Source organism: Salarias fasciatus, chromosome 15 (assembly GCF_902148845.1).
Source record: "Salarias fasciatus chromosome 15, fSalaFa1.1, whole genome shotgun sequence".
Lineage (NCBI taxonomy): Eukaryota > Metazoa > Chordata > Actinopteri > Blenniiformes > Blenniidae > Salarias > Salarias fasciatus.
Window position 1 is genome coordinate 15,617,442 of NC_043759.1, and position 18,661 is coordinate 15,636,102.

At 45.3% G+C, this 18,661-nt stretch overlaps 2 protein-coding genes across 5 annotated transcripts in view; both read right to left on the reverse strand.

Moving 5' to 3' along the window:
- Positions 1-10,243: 10,243 nt before the first annotated feature.
- LOC115402312 (slit homolog 3 protein) lies at positions 10,244-12,934 on the reverse strand. Its single transcript, XM_030110823.1, has 2 exons — positions 11,946-12,934; positions 10,244-11,243 (listed from the first exon to the last, which is right to left on the reverse strand). The coding sequence occupies exons 1-2, from the start codon at positions 12,932-12,934 to the stop codon at positions 10,244-10,246; spliced, it is 1,989 nt and encodes a 662-aa protein (XP_029966683.1).
- Positions 12,935-16,056: 3,122 nt separating this feature from the next.
- LOC115401865 (rho-associated protein kinase 2-like) overlaps positions 16,057-18,661 on the reverse strand; it is a 29,220-nt gene continuing 26,615 nt past the window's right edge. For 2 of the 4 annotated variants that reach the window (XM_030110228.1, XM_030110230.1), the window contains exons 31-32: positions 18,216-18,552; positions 16,472-17,274 (exon numbers count right to left, since the gene is read on the reverse strand). In XM_030110228.1, coding sequence (XP_029966088.1) covers positions 17,181-17,274; positions 18,216-18,552 — 431 coding nt within the window. In that variant the 3' untranslated portion in view covers positions 16,472-17,180. Of the gene's footprint in view, positions 16,276-16,471; positions 17,275-17,443; positions 17,542-18,215; positions 18,553-18,661 lie in introns of those variants that run through there. The other 2 variants (XR_003933012.1, XM_030110229.1) reach the window with 2 other exon arrangements.

An 18,661-nucleotide genomic window follows, 5' to 3' on the forward strand; every position in this document is an offset into this window, starting at 1 on the left:
TTAGCAAAACGTTTTTTTTTTTTAAAGTAGCATAAAAAATTAATGCAGAGTAGATAAAAGATTTAAAAACACCATGGGTAAAATATCCCTCCCATGATCACACTAAAACCAGGGAGCGTCTGCCCTGAAACTGTACGAATGGGACGTTTTAATGGATTCATATCCTGCAGAAAATAGTCAAACACATTAAATTAAATGAGAAAGTGCGTGCATAACGCTATGTGCGGCATATGCCCACCCCTCAGAGCGCTGCCTTTGTTTGAGAGATATTTTCATCTGCAGGAGAGGGAACAGGTAATCTCCCTGACGGTGCGTTCAAGAGACGAGGAAAAACATGTTCCAGACCCATCAGCGTGTGGTCACTGAGTTTCTTCTTCCTCTTCTTCTCCTTTTTAAATCTCAATAGGAACATTCGAAACGCCGCGTAGGAGCAGCTTGGAGCACTTCGGCTGAGGTGGAGAGTTGCGTGAAATTGCATGACGATAATTACAAAGATTAAATGTGACCTTCAGCAAAATAGCAAAATGGAACGATGCACTCGAGGCACTCATCCTGTTTGTATAATGATTTTCGCGTCTCTTTTTTTTTTCCTCTAACCTTCTCGCTTTTACTCTCCCGTGTAGCAGAGTACACTCCTGAAAGACATGTACTCCTGTGAGTTCCGGTTGGAAATTTGTGAATCCTTCTCCGTCTGTTACACCCTCATTTAGAAAAGCTAACTTAGGCCAAAGCGTTGTTTTAGATTCCTGCCGTTGTGCCAAAGCCCTTAAAGCCGCGAAGTGTTAATCGCTGAGATCAATACGGCTGAACACTGAGCAGTCAGGATGAAGTGAAGTCTTCTCCGCTGCTCGCCGGCGCGTTACCCCGGACTCATAAGAAATGAAATGGGAAATGTAACTGCAAATACACTGCAAGGAAAAATGATTTTCCTGCAGAGGCAGTTCTCGGTGGTCTGTGTTTCTCCCTCAGAGAGTTCGACCAGCGCTGGGCGAACGGCGGCCATGGGGACGGTCAGGTCGAAGCGCCAACGCAGGATCACTGGAATCAATGAAAGGAATCGGGTTTGAATATCCAGTGTTTTCGGTTAAAGAAAATGATTTACACAGAGATCTGAATCAGCGATGACCTGTAAATCTTCCACTTCCCCTTCACACCATTAACCAGAAAAGAAGATGGAAACACAGAGCTAGTGTCAGTAGTTCAATACCGCCTTTCTTCCCGGTGTTGCGCTCGCTATTAGGAGATTCGGCGGGCGATTTACAGCCTCATTTTTTCAGGCTGTTAACTGAGCTGCTTTTATTGGGCCCTTCATGTGAGATAGAGACTGGGCTGTTCCCCCGATATCGCCGTGTAGTCCTGAGCCCGAGGGGGGCGGCGTGGCCTTAACTCAGTGGAAACATCTGTTCTGGCGCTCGATTAGGACCTTTAATGACACACCTGCCCTCGGCCGGCTGTCTGCTGTAAACAGAAACCCTGGAAATCCTGCACGGTTACTGCGGACCTCACCTCCTGCAAAAAACAAACGAAAAAAAAAAAACCACCTGCCTGATTAGATTTATGTTGCATGCAAATCCGGAGTCAGGAGGAGCGATAAAATGTTTATGAAGCCATTACGGCTGAGGCTCTCATAATACTGTACTGCTGTGTTGCTAATTATTGTTTTGGAATGCAAATATGAAAGCCCTAGTCATTGATTAGCGCAGGCTGCTTTAAAACAACACGTGGTTGAAATGAGTGCTGTGTTCTGGCTCATTGGTCACGAATGACTTTGTTCTGTTTGGATGATTACAAAACTTAGAAACATTAACGATGGTCATAAAAATCATTCAACACAGTGTTAAGTTTCCACTGTTTTGTCTCAGAACATCTAACATGGTTTTTGGAACCATAGGAAACAGGCAAAGGGGAAATATATGCAGATTCTGCACACAAAGGCCCTGAAGCGTTCGAGGTGAGATTGCCGAACATTAAACAACTTGAACTTTACAAATTGAGTGTAACTCGACACATTAAAAAGAGCTGATCTGCTCACACAGAGACCCATTTGAAGAGATTCATGTTTATAGAGTTTATTGTTAATACCACAGTGCAAACACGTTGAAGGATTCCCATTTCATGTTGGACTGCTCTCTGCACTTTGGTGTATTAAACTTACTCTTTGCTGTCCTGTTCTAGCGCTTAACTTTCTTTTGATTCAGGAACAAACCAGGAAAACTGGAAACCAGCCAAGTTTTTATTCTCCATGCCTCATTAGTGTAAAACCCATCTAGCGGCCCCAGGAATAGACCCAATTAGACATTATTTATGTTTGTTAAAATTTTAAATTAATCAAAGATGCATCCACTTGCTGCTATCAGCAGGAAATAAGTTCAGAATAAAAAATAGTAGCGCTTGTAAATTGGATTCATTTAGTAGTGAATCAAGTGAAACTCAGGCTTTAGTGTTGAAAGGACATAAAAAGAAGGCAACTTCAGAGCAGCAGGACGGGGTTTTCACTGCTGCACGGGAGAGGGTGTAAAGTCTTCACTTGACATTTTATCTTAAAAAAAGGAATACAAGTAAAACCTGAGAGGAATTTCAACAGGAGTGAACTTGATTCCCCTTTAATCCTGTTAACAAACAGGAATAAATGTGACACTCTTTAAAGACTGAACGCTGAAACGGTGCTGCTGTAGTGAAGAGAAAGATCTGGGAGAGAACATTTACAGAGCAGGTGGACTGAACAAAGACTCGAACAGGGTATTCATTTGGTGTGAGGCTGCCGTGCTAACCACTACCCACCATGCCTGAGTAGTTCACAGAAAAAAATGTCACCGGCAGCCTTTTTGTTTTTTTAATAAGTGTTTTTCTAACTTTTGTGTGCTCCCCCTCAGTGTTACATCTTATTCTGTGGATCTGAGAGAGAATTTGGCCCCGGAATTCAGCCTCCATCCTCGGTGAACCCTGGCTGCTCGCCTCCTTGTTCTGGTCCTGCAGGTTCTGCAGTTCAGCTGTTTTTGAATCGCGGCTGTTTGCCAACTGTGGAGCGGCTCCTTTGAAAGTGAAATTCAGAGCATGTGCAGATTCTGATAGTGAAGGCTTTGTTTAATCCAATCTCACCCAGGGCAGGGAAATAATGTGTAATCTCTTTTTATTTATTTATTTATTTGTTAGCTTTCACTGTTTGTCTTTCAATCTGACTTTGCGCGGTTCCTGTTCGGCGACTATGAATATGTAAATTAAAAGTCTGAACCTTGATGTATTTATTCATGTTGCTTCTTTTTTTTTTTTTTTTTCCCGTGTGCCATTGTGCGGTTGGGCTGTCACTTCCAGGCAGTGCGAGCGCTCTCCGTGCTGCTGTAGTGCCGCCTGCTTTGATCAGGCCTCGAGTGGAATGAGAGCTGTCACATTTCCTCCAAACTACAGCGTCCAGATAAACTCGGTCCGCACACTCGCTTCAGAAAGGACTTGTTCGAAGCCGAAGCTTTTTAAAACCATCCGAGTTTATTAGAGGAAAAAAAAACCAAGCCTTTCATGCACGGGTTTCCAAGGAAATGAATTTAATTAGTACATTATAAACAGCAGCAGATGAAAGGAGAAGGAGCGACTCTGTCTGGCACGTGTTGTTCTCGCTCCGCTTTCAGTCATTCGGTTCATGTCCTTCCCTCTGCAAAAACGGCTTCCAGGAGATGCGTTTTGAATGAATCAGCCATGTTGTAAAAGCTCCTTTGTCACCTCTGCTGATAAATCTATGAACATTTAATTAAGGGAATTGGTCTTGAGAGGCCAAAAAACTGCAGATGGGTCTGACCTGCTCTCCCATCTCATGTTGTTTTATGGACCGGAACCTTTTCCACCCCGCTGTGGATCGGTTACAATGCCTGCAATTATTTTAAAGGGCGACTTGTCATGAAAACAATATTTAGTGATGATGTGTGGAGCCTGATGACCTCCGTCCTCCAGAGCCTGTCTCTGAATCAGATGTGCTTCATCAGTATATTTTTGCAGGATTAATGCTGTCAGCAGCAGAACTTCCTGTCTGCCCCTCGCTGTCCTTTTCTAGGGGGTAAAAGTCCAAACCTGCTGTGTGATTATGTGAGCGGAAAAATGGGAGAAATACCACTTCGTGAATAATTGAACAATTAGCAAGTGAACATTTGGCGGAACTTGACTTTAAGAAAACGGAGCGCTCTCCGCCGTGCTGACGGAGGAGCGGTCTGGTCTCATGTATCAGAATTAATAACGTTGACATTCAGGAAACATGCTCACCAGCGTTTTTTGCAGTTTTACATTACCAACTTGATCCCAGTCATATTTCTTCATTAAATATAGACGTCGTCGTTCCTGGACATTTAAAATGAGCAAAAAAAAAAAAAAAAAAAAAAAATTGGAAAAATATAAAAACTGACAGCCTAAAGGAATCAAAATCTTCTACATGTCAAAAGCTAAACTATACAGTGAGGAGCAGAAGTATTTACACCCCCTCCGATTTTACAAGTTCTCCCACTTAGGAAGAGGTCTGAAATTCAACTCCCTCCAAAGATTTTCTACGGGGTTGAGATCTGGAGACCGGCTGGGCCACTCCAGGACCTTGAAATGCTTCTTACGAAGCCACTCCTTTGTTGCCCAGGTGGTGCGTTTGGGATCACTGTCACGCTGAAAGACCCATCCACGTTTCATCTTCAATGCCCTTGCTGATGGAAGGAGGTCTTCACTCAAAATCTCACGATACAACATGGCCCCATTCATTCTTTCCTTTACACGGATCAGTCGTCCTGATCCCTTTGCAGAAAAACAGCCCTAAAAGCATGATGTTTCCACAGTTTTGTTTCTGGTGTTGTTTGACAGCGCTTTGGTCTTGCCCGTAGTAGAGTTTGGAGTGTGACTGTTTGACGTTGTGGACAGGTGCCTTTTATTACCTCCGCCAAGGAGGTTATGTAATCACGTCGGTTTGTTAGCAACATTACGGAAAAAGTTATGGATGGATTGCAATGAAACTTTGTGGAAAGGTGGGTCTTGGGCTAACTTAGAACCCATTGAATTTTGGTGATGATCCGGATCACTGTCTGGATCCAGGAATTTTTTTGGTGACTGATTTGAGCTGTGGCGGAGGTCTGCGCTCTCTGAGTGCCAAATTCTAGTTTGCAAATAAATTCTTTATAATCAGACAGTGTGATTTTCTGGATGTGAGGAAGCTGACAGCCAGTCCTCACTTATCAGGTGTATTCTGCCTCTCACATTCTATTTTGTAAATTTTCATTAAGTTTGAGTGGTAGTATTTAGTGCAGAAGCCATTTAATTTGCAATTACAGAGGTCAAACGTTTCCTGTAGTTCTTCATCAGGTTTGCACGTACAGCAACAGGCAACCTTCTGTGCAATGCATGACTTTAAACCATTACGCTGTAGAGTTCTAGTGACAGCAGCCTTTTTGAAACTGTGGTTCCAGCTCTCTTCAGGTCATTGACCAGCTCCTGCTGTGTAGTTCTGGGCTGATTCCTCACTTTTCTCATCATGACTGATGCTCCATGAGGAGATTTCTTACATGGAGCCCCAGTCCGAGGTAGATCTGAGGAGTGCCCCCCCCCCCCCCCCCCCCCCCCCCCCACCTGTTGGCCTGGTAGAAAAATAAGGCTCTGATTTCCAAAATGTGAGAATTTTTCTTTCAGTTGGAAGGAAAAGAAATAACTTTAGGATAAGGACTCTGAAGAGGTGTGGAAATTATGTTTTGATAACAGAGATTATCATGGAAGCTTGTCAGATCTTTCACTGAATGAGGTGTAAATGGATGTCTCAGCTTGTGACAGCCGTTTTTTTTTTTTTTAGCTCCTCTGCCCTCAGAAACAGCTGACCTGACCTCCCGACTCTCACACTCGATCGATGGTCCTCGGCGGCCTCGACCCCGGGAACAAGTTCCCCAGAGCGCAGGTGAAAGGTCGGTTTTAAAGCGCTTGCAGAAAGGCCCCGGGGACAGACGATGATAATCCAAATGAGCTCAGTGTGAAAACATCAGCCAGCCCACATTAAAACTTCTGGCTGTGAGTGTGAGAAGATTTATCCGTCAGACTGTGACGGAACGCCGCGTCCTCGCCTCTGTGCTTGGCGGTGACCAAACTCCTCCCCCCCCCTCGGCCAATTTGTCCCCGGCTCGGGTCATTGTGGGTGATTATCACAGGCGGACGCCGAAATCAATCTGCCTCTCCACGGCGAGAGAAATTACAGAGTGAGACACGAAGGGAAACATAAAAAAAAAAAAAATCTTTCCTCTTGCAGTCGAATCACATCAAAGCTGCAGAGATCACACACATGCATACTTTACTGGAACATTTCCATAGTCATTACAGGGAGTGGATGTGTAGGCTAACAGTCCGAGGGGAGCGCAGGGAGCCGGGGGAGGAGCAGCAGATCTGTCAGGGCGCTTTACGGACACCGAGAGCTTGTAAATTAGATATCATACATGGATCCTGTCGGTTTCCATCAATCTCTGCACGTCAGTGCTGACACTAAAATTAGATTTCGCAGTGCTTAAGAAGTCCATGAGTCTTTCTTTTAAGTGAGAAGTTGAAAGTGTGTCTGTCTGTAAGTGCGTTCATATTAAGCGATCGTCCATCCTCTCCATCCACACTGCTAGAATTCATCCAGTTATCACAGAGTTTGGTTCATCTATCCGTGTTCTGCGTCTTTCAGTGTGATATATGTGAGGTAATTTCATGTTCACTGGAGAAAATTGTATTCTCCAGTGTTATTTGGTTCCACATTACAGTAAATTTTACCGAGAACACAGAGTCGGTCATTTCAGACTATTTTTTCCAGCTATTGAAAACAGTCCTGCGGACACGTCTAACAATTTATGAAAAATGTGCTGCATTTCCATCTCTCGCAGAAACATATTTTGGATCAAATTATGGCATCCCACCTGGAGCTAGAAACACATATTCCATCAGAATTGGCTTTTTTTTTTAAAGACAGAAAAAACACATTAAAATAAAGTCATCTGTTTTCCGTATTAATGTTGCTTTGTGTGTAATTATTAGTGTTTATTTGTAAAACGTTCAGTGTTAACATGACAAAAGAAGGCAGTGTGCCTGAAGTGATGCTGCTGAATCTCCTGCAGCATCCATCACAGCCCCGCCGTACGTTATTCATTAACCGTGCTGCCATTATGACGCTGTCACTTTCATAATCTGGCTGCGGTTTTTCTTCCATTTCAGCTAAGAGGTGCTTTGTTAACGTCTGCTGCTAAATTGCACCTTGCACTTCTTTTCTTTTCTTTTTTTTTTTTTTGATGGATGAACAGATGTTGCTCTTCTTTGAATTTCCGCCCACACCTAAAGCTTTATTCCCGGTGATAAAACAGCCTGGATAAGTGTTAAAGGCAGCGTCGGTGCAGGAAGAGCCTCCATTTCCCTGGAGAGCCGGAGAGGCCATTTACAACACCCAGCCACACGGTTGGGGAAGCGACCCCCCAGTCCCCCCCCCCCCCCCCCCCCACATCTTTTTTTTCCTTTTACCAATAATGAGATAATGCAACATCGCATTTCTTTCCCCCATGCTCATGTTGTCAAGTGAAGCGATGATTTATGAGCGAAGCAGTGCGAGAAATAAAACCCACGGAGGATTATGATAAATGAAAACACGGGTTAACACACGGAATCGAGGTACGCTCAAACTGCTAGAATCGATAGCGTGAGCCAGAACAGTGCAAACTGAAGTGCATTATGGGTACGAACATGCAAAAATCAGAGGGATGAAAAACGAAAAGTAGTTCCGTCAGTCGCGAGGCGGGAAGGTTAATGAAGGGCGCAGTGGGAGTGTTTTACTGTTTGGTAAGAGCCTGCAGCTCCCAAACACACACACACACACACACACACACACACACACACACACACACACACACACACACACACACACACACACACACACACGCAACCGCGACTCCTCTCACCCACCTTGAGGTAAGCTTTTAATGAATCTAACCACCGCGTTTCTTACTCCATCCTGAGCTCAAACACACGTCAGGTGTCACAGAGAAGGGTGAACGTGACGCGAGGAATATCAAGGTCGAAGAAGTAACGTGCACGACTGCGGCGCAGGAAAGGAGCAGATGTTTCCATTAATGGGCGTCCGTCGGAGTGGAAATCCAGTCGTGAGGTTTTCGTTTCATTTGTGATTAATTGCACCACAGTCCATACTGTAGGCCGTACTGTTGGAGAATTTCTCTACCATTTCTTCCAACATTTTGATTTTTTTTTGGCTTTACGTTTGCTTCATTTTCACCATCCCCACAGCTGGTTTTTGATTGGCTGCTACTCATTTCAACGAGAAGCCTCTAAATCATGCAGAACGATGGTTCGAAATGGCTTCAAAAGAAACTTCGCATCAATAAGTCATTTCTGTTTTACATCACTGTCTCCAGCTGGTAAAACTGGGATTGATGATTCTCCTTTTTAAATTCCCCAGATTTCAGTATTTGTACACACGACGGAAAGGCCATGTTTTATTCATGTGTCTGTCAGGAGGCTAATGTATTAACGGGATGCTTATTAATGCGTAAATCTTTCAGGAGAGAAGCAGAGGCGTGCAGCGATGCGGAAAGGAACCCAGATATCGGTATCTGGGAACACGTCAGCGTCATGTTATCTGATGTGGGTAAAACTCCGGCATCAGGCCCTCCTGTCTGAAGCCATTCATCACACCTTGCTTGCTCAGCAGCTCGAAACAGTTTGTGACCCGATGGTGGATTTCATGCAGAGTTTAGCAGCTAAAGAACCGTGAAATCTCCACCCAGAGTTCATTAGAACCACAAACAGGGTTTAAAAAAAAATAAAAAATCTATTGGAAGTAAATTCCTAAGTATAACTTCGAAGTGAAATATTCCTGTATTTACAGAAAACCTTGAAGATTTCTTGAAGATTTTGAATAAATTATTAAAAACAGTGACTTCAAATAGCACTTCTGCAGAACGACGCAGCGCTGTGGAGTTTAATGTCAAGTAATAAGTCTTCTATTATGTGCTAATGAGCAGCTATCAGAGGAGATCATGTCTCCGTGATTACAGCAGTGAGGCAGAAAGGCCACGGTGATTTCTGAGTGCGTCAACGCGCCGCCGCTGACCTTTCAGATATCAGTGTCAGTCAGTCATCATTAGCAGCGACTCAGACAGCAGAGTCTGTTCCTCCACTCCGAGCTCCGCCGTCATTTATCCGAGTTTGGCTGAAGCAGATGGAGATTGAACACCTCGAGGAGGAACGGTGTTTGTCGGGGTAAAGGTGGAGCGTTGTTATTACATTCCCCCTCAAAACAGATGTTCGCATCCACTGGGAACTCTCCTTAAAACCTTCAACCTCCAGGATACGGTCCAGAGAGGTGAGATGAAAGACGTACATCAACCCTTCGGGGAACATCTACAAACAAGGTTTCATTTTCGTAAGTAACAGTCTCCAGAGGCGCAAATCTTTTATGTTTTATAAGCGTAATAAATTACATCCCGGCTCCGCTGGCTGTGATCGAGGCCTGTGGGCCAGCAGATGATATATACAGTCCATGCGGACGGTATGAAGGAGAGGAACAACAGAGGGACGTAAAGAATGAGAGAGAGGGATATCTAAACACATCCTGAAGAGGTCAGCTGCAAGACGGAGCCGTTGCGCTGCCCACACACACTCCCACATGCTCAACATCATTAAAAACAAAAGGCCACGACTAAAAACAATGCCGCAATCTGTGATGCAACCAACAAACAGCGAGTGAGACAGATCTGCTGGCGTGAGGATCTCACAAGAATCTCACAAGAAGCTCTCCATCTCCCTGTAATCCTCGGCCTCGGCGGAGCGTCGTCCCGGCTCTGAAACGCAGATCCTCGGTCCCGGAGCCGCTCGCTCCCTCCTTCACCGAGTAAAGCAGGCGGCCGGTATTTTCACCTCCACCATTAAATTAATGAACCAACCTGGGAGCTAATTTACTGAATCAATAGTCGTTAGCGAGAGTATGCAGTTCAACACATTTTTTGGCGGGGATGTACTTCTTTAATGGAGCAAACTGCACTTTTTGGAGTTCAGTTCAACGATTATTTTCTGAGTGTCTCCCGCCAGCCGCCCGGCTGGACGAAATCCAAACTATAAAGGCTTTAAGGACAGCGGACAGGTCAGAGGTCACAGAATAATGAACAGGATTAATTAACATACATCGTCTTGTTACACTTTTTTGCACTTTCAATGTAATCAGTTCAACAAATCTCTTTCTTTGAACAGATTCGTTTACAGTTCATTATATTTGGATCAGACCCAGCTGCGGGGCTGTTAAAGAAAACACTGGTTCAAGCTTCAGTGTTTCTGGGCCGTCACACGTCACCTCATCCAGGAAGAAGACACTGCGAGGATTTTCCCGGAGCCACTTCCACAGATACTCCATGTTTCCGTCACACCTCCAGGGGTTCCCTGTTAGAACGGTGTGAAAAGGGGCTGTCCTCCTGTCGAGCAGGCCCGCGGGGAGGAACCGGAGCTGGTTCTGGTTGAGCAGCAGCAGCTCCAGGTGTGTGAGGCCCTGGAACAGCGTCGCAGGAAGCTCCTGGAGCCGATTCTCCTGCAGGAAGAGCTGCGACAGCCTCAGGTTGTGAGAAAAGCTCTCAGGTTTTAGGGAGATCAGCTTGTTGCCGGCGAGGTTGAGCGTCTCCAGGTGGTGCAGGGGCTCCAGCGCCTGCGGTCGGAGCTCCTGCAGGTCGTTATGGCTTAAATCTAGATTCTCCAGACGGGGCAGCCTCTGAAACATCTCCTCTGGGACGCTGGATAAACGGTTCCCGGACAGATCCAGCCAGGTGACGCTGCTGTTGAGAGGGAACCACTCCGCCTCCGCTCGCTCCAGCAGGTTGTCCTTCAGCACCAGACTGCGGAGCGAAGCGCGGTCGAAGATCCGCGCAGGAAGACCAACCAGCCGACTTCCCGTCAGGTCCAGCGACTCCAGATGGGCGACGCCGGACAGGAGGTCTGAATCCAGACCCGTCAGGTTGTTGCGGTACAGCTGGAGCGTCTTCAGACCCGGCAGAGGAAGCAGGTCGCCGGCCGTGACCCGGCTGAGGCCCGTGGACTGAACGGAGAGCCGGGTGGCGTTGGGAGGCAGGCCGTCCGACGGGAACTGGTTCATGGAGCCGTGGCTGCACGACACCTCCGCTCCCGACGGCGGGAACGAGCAAGAGCACAGGTGTGGGCAGACGTCGCATTCAGCCAGGGCGGCAAAAACCAGAAGCAGCCACAGGTTCATCTCTAACAGACTGAAAAAACACACACGTACACACACACTTTAAGCACAAATAATTTACAGATATGATAAAATTGCGGGAAGTTGTTATCGCGAATGGATTCTCACCAGAAAGACGCAGCAGGATGCCGTCTGCTCCCGACTACAGACTTGCTTTTATACAACATCTTAGTCCATTTGTTCCCAGGAATGAGTCAGGACAAAATGTTGCAAGAGGCAAACAAATCCGAGCAAACAAACCAACTCATCAGCTGCTGAGCGGATTCTGTTTTCCTGGACTTTTGAAAAGTAAAGATGTTGCTCCACATTAATCGATATTTTGTCCTTTTCAATGTTGCAAAAGTGTTTTATTCAAGTGTACATGTGACGTATGTGCAAAATATCTGCGTCCAGCTAACATTCCAAAACAGGAATGTATGAGACAGAATAAAATTTTCAGTATTCAGTGTTATTTTTGTTGTAATTTTCTTGATAAGAGTTAAATTAAATTAGATCTACCACTAGTTTAACTTTGGTCACTTCAGTTTTGGGTGAAAACAGGCCAATCGGATAATGACATTTTTAAATTTGAAAACAAAATAAGACAGGATTCCTGATTCCATGTATGTATTTAATGTTTAATTATAATATGACACACAAAACACTCATATATTCAAAGGACAGACAGGTTGAATTGTTCACGTATGATCAGCTGTGATGCAAACCGGGCTAGGACTGGAGACCGAGCTCAGCCTCGGTCAGCGACAGCACCGAGCGTCCCGCCAGAGACGGAGGTCTGGCGCACGTGACGGTCTCCGGGAGGAAAACCTTCTTCTTGTTCTTCTGGAGCCAGCGCCACAGGTACTGCGCGCTCTGATCGCACAGGAAGGGGTTGGCCGTCAGGTCCAGGCCGTCCTCCATCAGCGAGTCCAGCGGGTCCAGCAGGCCCGGCGGGATGTGGCTCAGCTGGTTGTCTTCCAGGCTGAGGTGCTCGAGCCGGGCCAGACCCCGGAAGAGGTCCTGGGGGAGTTTTTCCAGCCTGTTCCGGGTGAGGAACAGGTAGGTGAGGTTGCGCATGCTCTGAAAAGCCGACGCGTCCAGTTCGTCCAGCTTGTTGTTCTGCAGGTTCAGCCTCTCCAGCTTGGTGGCCGAGGCCAAAGCGTCGGCCGGGATCTTCTCCAGGCGGTTGTTGGACAGGTCCAGGTTCTCCAGGTGGGGCAGCTGCCGCAGCAGGGCGGTGGGGATCTTCGTCAGGAGGTTCCCTGATAGGTCCAACCAGGTCAGGTTGCTGTCGCCGGAAATCCAGTCGGCCTCGGCTTTCTGGATCAGGTTGTTCTTCAGCACCAGGCTGCGCAGAGGCGCGTGGCTGAAGACGGACGCCGGCAGGTCGCCGAGCTTGTTCCCCGTCAGCTCCAGCGTGTGGAGGTGGGGAAGCCCCCGCAGCAGGTGGGGGGACAGGCTCTGCAGCTGGTTGGCGAACAGATGGAGCTCCTGCAGCAGCGGCGTGGCGTTCAGATGCCTCTCCGAGATGGAGGAGATGTTCGTGAACTGGATGGTCAGCTGGGTGAGGTTCTCCGGCAGACCCTCGGAGGGAAGCTCCGTCAGAGGAACCTGATTGCACACCATCTCGCTTCTTCTGTAGCATTTACAAGAACTCGGACAGGAGAGCGCATCGCGGAGGGAACACGCCAACCAAAGACACGCAAGGACGCACCAGGGCTTCATGGCTGGAAGACAGGGAGGACAAGAAGCACACGAGGACATTTAAACGGTCCGGAAAGTATTGCCTCACTGCAAACCGCAAATACAACCAGAACAAGTGACAGATATTTTCCAGCTCATGCACAGGCTGTTCAGTAACACGAGGAGCAAGAAGAAATAAAAACAACTTACTGCTGTGTTCTGGTTGCATAAGAATCCGACAGACTGCTCCTTAAATCAGACTCAGCGCTGCGCCGCTTGCAGATTTACTGTGGTTTGGGGGCCAGAATCCCCCCCAAATCTAATCATTAGTGACTGTGCAAACAAAGAGCCGTCACTGCACAGTCAAGGACGCGCAGTTGCAACAGTGTGACTCCTCCATGCAGGGAAAGAACAAAATCTGACAAACTGATCCGGGAAGTGACTTCTGTGAGTTATAATGTGACAAATTCACGACTGACTAATGAGCTGGCGCTCACAGAAAACTGCAAGGTATACAACTTGGATTACGGCATACTTTAAATATTAAACGTTGGACAGAAAGAGACGAACGGAGGCGAAGTGGATGAGTAACGGAGGAGAAAGTGCTTGGTCACCAGTTCAAAATGTGATGCATTAAATTTATTTAGAAAGAAATGACATCAACTCTGGGAAAGAACAAACTGCTTGGAGTTGCATAATCTTAGTTTTTAAAGCTTCATTTGCAATATGTCATATTCTGGCTGCAATATTCACTTTGAACTTAACTTAATCAAAAACATTTAAAAAGATATGTGAACTTTCATGTTACATCTTTTACACTCATCAGAGTGGTTAAAAGTAAGAAAACATTGTGTATCAACTCTGATTTCAGCAGAATATTGAAACAAAAAAATTGCACCTTTTAGTTTTATTGTATGATTGTGTTTTTTGCCACATAAATGTAGCTCAACAGAAAAGAGAGAAGAACCCTGCACTTATCAGCCTCTTATGGGACAAAGTTGAGCGTCCCTGTGAAGCTGTGGCCTGGTGTCAATACCTCACCTCACTTCAACCCAAAACAGAAACTTATTTCTATTCTCATCTAAAACCTGAAGCTTTCACGTATATGCTGTGTGTCTATATATAAACAATGTAGATGTGCGGCGTGGCTGTTGAATAAAGGATGAAAAGTTTCCCACCGGCATGTGGTGGAGAGAAGATGGGAACACACGAGTTCCACTCAGGTCCACTGGGAAAAAAGACACATTTATGTGATGTGTAAATGTAAAAAAAAAACCAAAAGGTTAAAAAAAAATGAATGCAGAGGAGGAGGAGCGTGTGTGTGTGTCATCTTTGACTGGAGCCGTCAGGTGCAGCGGGATTCATTCACTGGTGATTTCAGCGGAGCTTACGATCACAGCGCCGATAGACAGAATGGATCAGACCTGCAGAACCAAACACGGTTTAAGCAGATGGGCAACATGATGAACCATTGCATTATGGATGACGAGTGCCAGTTGGCTTTAGGCTGTTCTGAAAGATTTATTTCAGTCAAGCCCACTCACTCCACATGCACTTGTGAGATAGAGACGGGCCTATTCTGGTAGAGTTTAAATAGTCTCCTAAAATACAACCGAGTCAAATATATAATACCTCTACAGGCGGAACCGCTGCACGTTTGCCATTTCTGGATTCACAGTGTATCATGCGATGACCTTTCCTTCTCAGTGTGCTTTTTCAATTCTGTTTATCTTGTGAAAACACTTCAGAGCAACAATATGGCCCCTGTATACACATTCCCACCATGCTGTGGTATTTAATACTCACGACAGCAACGATGAAAACACGACAGTGGCATCTGTTTGGAAAAAAAATTAAGAAATTCCAAATGCTACTATTGATTGTTTTTAATATATTTAATTCCTTTAATTTTGAAAACAGCTTGAGTCCAGATTTTGATAAATAAACCTTTTTGTGTCCTGAGAGAAATCCAGGAAATGAATGGAAATGTTCAGAATCATGTGAAACCTTTCGATGTTCACCTGTTATTTTTATGCCAGTAACAAAATAAAAAAAAAAACTCTCGATCTTCCAGCGACATTTTATATTCTGTATTCCTTTCCTGCATCCTCAATGGGATTAAACTACGGACGCCTCTCACTGAAAATCTTTCCCAAACTACAACAGAAATTACGTATATTGATCTAAATTAAAGAAAAAGATTTCTTCCTCTACATTGTCCTCCTTGTTTTAAAGGTGTTTATATTTCTCACAAAATAAAGCATTAGAGCGTGGGACTGAAATAAACATTCTCAGATTATCCATGATTCACAGAAAGCATTTCATGTATGCATCATGAGATTAAGAAAATTAATGTCATGGTGGATAGAGTGTCTGTAATTTGACATATTCAAGAAATCAAGGTGATTTTTTTATACCAGTTTTATTTGTGTAAAAAACTAAAATAAATACCAAAGGAGGAAACACTTGATTGTCAAACTACACTTTAATCAATAATTCAAAAGCCTATTGCAGGGATCTGCATGTAGTGACAGTCTCTGTCCACCAGGGGCGTGCTGGATGCTGCTGTCTTTACGTGAGGCAGTTCACCACCTGATGAGGGTCCGGTGTGGACCTCATGTTCACCTCATGCTGACCTCCTTTGCACGTTTTAGAAAAAAAATCCATCACCCTTGACCATGAATACGGGTTATTAATCAATAATAATCCTAATGACTGGCACAAAAACACATTTTTAATTGTTAAAAGCTGTGATGTTGTGTGAGGAGGAGAGTCAAGAAATGAAGGCACACCACCAATATCAAGATTTCTATTTAAGATAATCTGTATTTATACATTTACAGGACAAGCGTATGATTTCCATAATGTGCTGCTGAGTTATATCCATAAAAATAAAACAATCAAAACTAAGGATATTTCAGTTTGATCCTATATACAAATGTTCACACACATGCCTAATATTTCACAAGCACAATTCAAAGCGATTCTGACGGAAAGAGAAAGAAAGAAAAAAAAAATTCCCTGTTTTCATCACGGCTACAATTATAAAATAAGGCAGCTTTAATCATGGGATGTAGTGAAAAGGCTGATCTTTGGGTGATTTCTCACTGTAATGTGAAGACTGTGCTGATTTTCCTCTCGTTAAAATGACAAAGACGGTCCCAGTTCTCATGACGACGGCCGGTCTCTGCAAACATTTCTGTCCATGATTAGTGAGGGCTTTTTTTCCTGCTCTCTCTCTCTCTCTTTTTTTTTTTTTTTTTTATTTCTCCCATGTTGTCAGTCCACTTCTCTGAACAAATATCACCCAAAGGCACTGCTTCCAGACCGCCGTCATTAATCCACGCCGATGAAAATGCACGTCTCTGATTAGCCGGGGTTAACTGCGAGGAGAGAGGGAAATGAACAACATGATGTGAAAACCTGGGAAGCGACCAGCAAGAATGGCAGCACTTCAAAGGCTCACCCACACACACACACACACACACAGAAAAAATAAAAAAATCCACACGTATTAAACAAGGAAGCTACCCACTAAGCACACAATGGATGAGTAAAAAAAAAAAAAAAAAAAAAAAAAAAAACACATAAAAAGCAGACAGATACTGGAACAATCTCGGTCTGCAAGCTTGAGAGAGGTAAACATTGAAACAAAGGCTTTTGGGGAAGGTAGTACGCTAAATATAAAGCGGAGCATTAAAACAAGAATAGAAAGGAGGAGACACAGCTCTGAGATCTCTCAATGAAAGCCCCAAAATCCACCGGGCGGGTTTCTGTGAAGCTCAATGTTTTTCAAGGAATAACAGCGTCGGGCTCATTCTGACGAAACCATGGCAGAAAATACAAATGAGGAGAAACAAAAACACAAATAGTTTAAAGGGAAACTGACTAACTGTATGGCTACAAGCAGGAGTAACAGATAATCATTTAATTGTCTGAGTAAGCTCATAATTTTAAAATATTTGAATGTTCAAAATCAAAATTCAGTTTTTTAAATATATAATAATTTATTTCTATACGAAAAAATTCTTGTTTAATATGTACAATTCTCCCCAGACACCAAATCTCAAACTACGTTTTTTTGTTTCACTTCCCCCCCAAATAATCAGACCAAAATTATTACCTTGACTTTTCGTTCAGTATCAATAATTCAAGCACTTGAATCGGTTAAGATTCAAGTACTAACACACGTCAAACACACGTCATCATGCTTCCTGTCACAGCACGACCGCAAACACACATCTCATGCAGGGTCCCGTTACCCTCGGTCCCTCCTCTTTCACTGGCTTCAGAAGAACAAATCATCATCATCATCATCATCATCATTATGGACATCGTCCAAAGACCAACTCCATCCTTTCAGGTCAAAATCATCAAGCAATCTGAAACGGCAAGTATGAGACTCAACAAGTGGCCGGGCGGGGGTCATGATTTCGTGGGGAGGCGGCACACAGCTGATGGTTAGAGGGCGGTGTTTGACGGGCACGGCCATGCGGCGGGGCGGCTCGGCTCGGCTCGGCTCGGCTCGGCTCACCGGACTCGGCTACTTACAGCCTCCCAGCGCGAGAGACGTTAGAAAGGTGGGGGTTGGGGTCAGAGGTGCAGAGGTCAGGGGTCAGTGGAGGATGATGCGGAGCATGGGGCCGGCGCTGAGGGGATGAAAGCCTGTTAGGGGCGTGGCTCCGGGTACGGACAGAAACCGTTAGTTTACTGTAACTCCGCTCTACCCACACTGCAGCAGCAGCGTTGCACCGGGCGCTATGCAAATGCGAGTGGCGGAGGAAGCCCGTCTAAAAGCAAGGCATTCCAGGTCAGCCGCGGCTCCGGGCCCCTTTCAACTCTGCAGGACTGAGACTAAGACTCATCAGCAGACATAACAAGTCAGCCAGGCTTGTTTTGAAACCCATTTCTGACCAAAAACCTACTGAGAAATTCAGGCTGTTAAAGTTCCGCCCTCATGTTTTATTTAACAAGACATTTATAGGTGCTGTTTATGCTACATGGAGCTGCTCTGTGAGGAGAGATCAAGGAAAATAAACATCCAGAGAAAATTCCTAAATGTGGAAATATGCGCACTTTCTGTCTTCTAAAGCAATAAATGCACAAATGCTAGAACAGAGACACCGATGCATCTTTGCTTGAGAGAAGCGCCTCCAAATTCAAGTGAGTGATTAACTTATATTAGATTTGCACAGCAGTACTGATGTGTAGCCAGATGTTTAATTCTAGTTTATCTGAATGGGATTGTTAGAAAATCACTGTATCCCAATAAGACTGCAGTGATTCTTTTGATATTCTTCAGTTTCAGGTCAAACTCGCTCACCTGGATTTCCCTGATGGCGACGGCTGCTGCGGCTGCTGCTGCTGCTGCTGCTGCTGCTGGGGCGGTGGCGGCGGCGGCGGCAGCAGCTTGGAGGACTGGATCCTGATGGCTCCGCGGTGGGACATGCGAGGGGAGTTCTTGGGCGAGTCCCGGGAGGAGAGTCTGGGGGAGGAGTGCGGGGTGGCTTCGCGGGACTGGCTGTGGGCGGAGGGGGGCGGACTCATGGTGGGGGGCTTCCTGGGGATGCGCTTGAGGAGGTGGCTGACCCAGTGCTGCTGCTCCTCCTGGGAGTCGGTCAGCAGCAGCAGGTCTTTGGCGGTGGACAGGTCGTAGTTCACTGTCGAAGACAGAACAGGATGAGGGAGGATCATCAGAAAACTTACCGGGAGAAAATAAGTTTAAAATCATTCAAACATCTAAAATTCTTGCCACATTAAATCAATTAT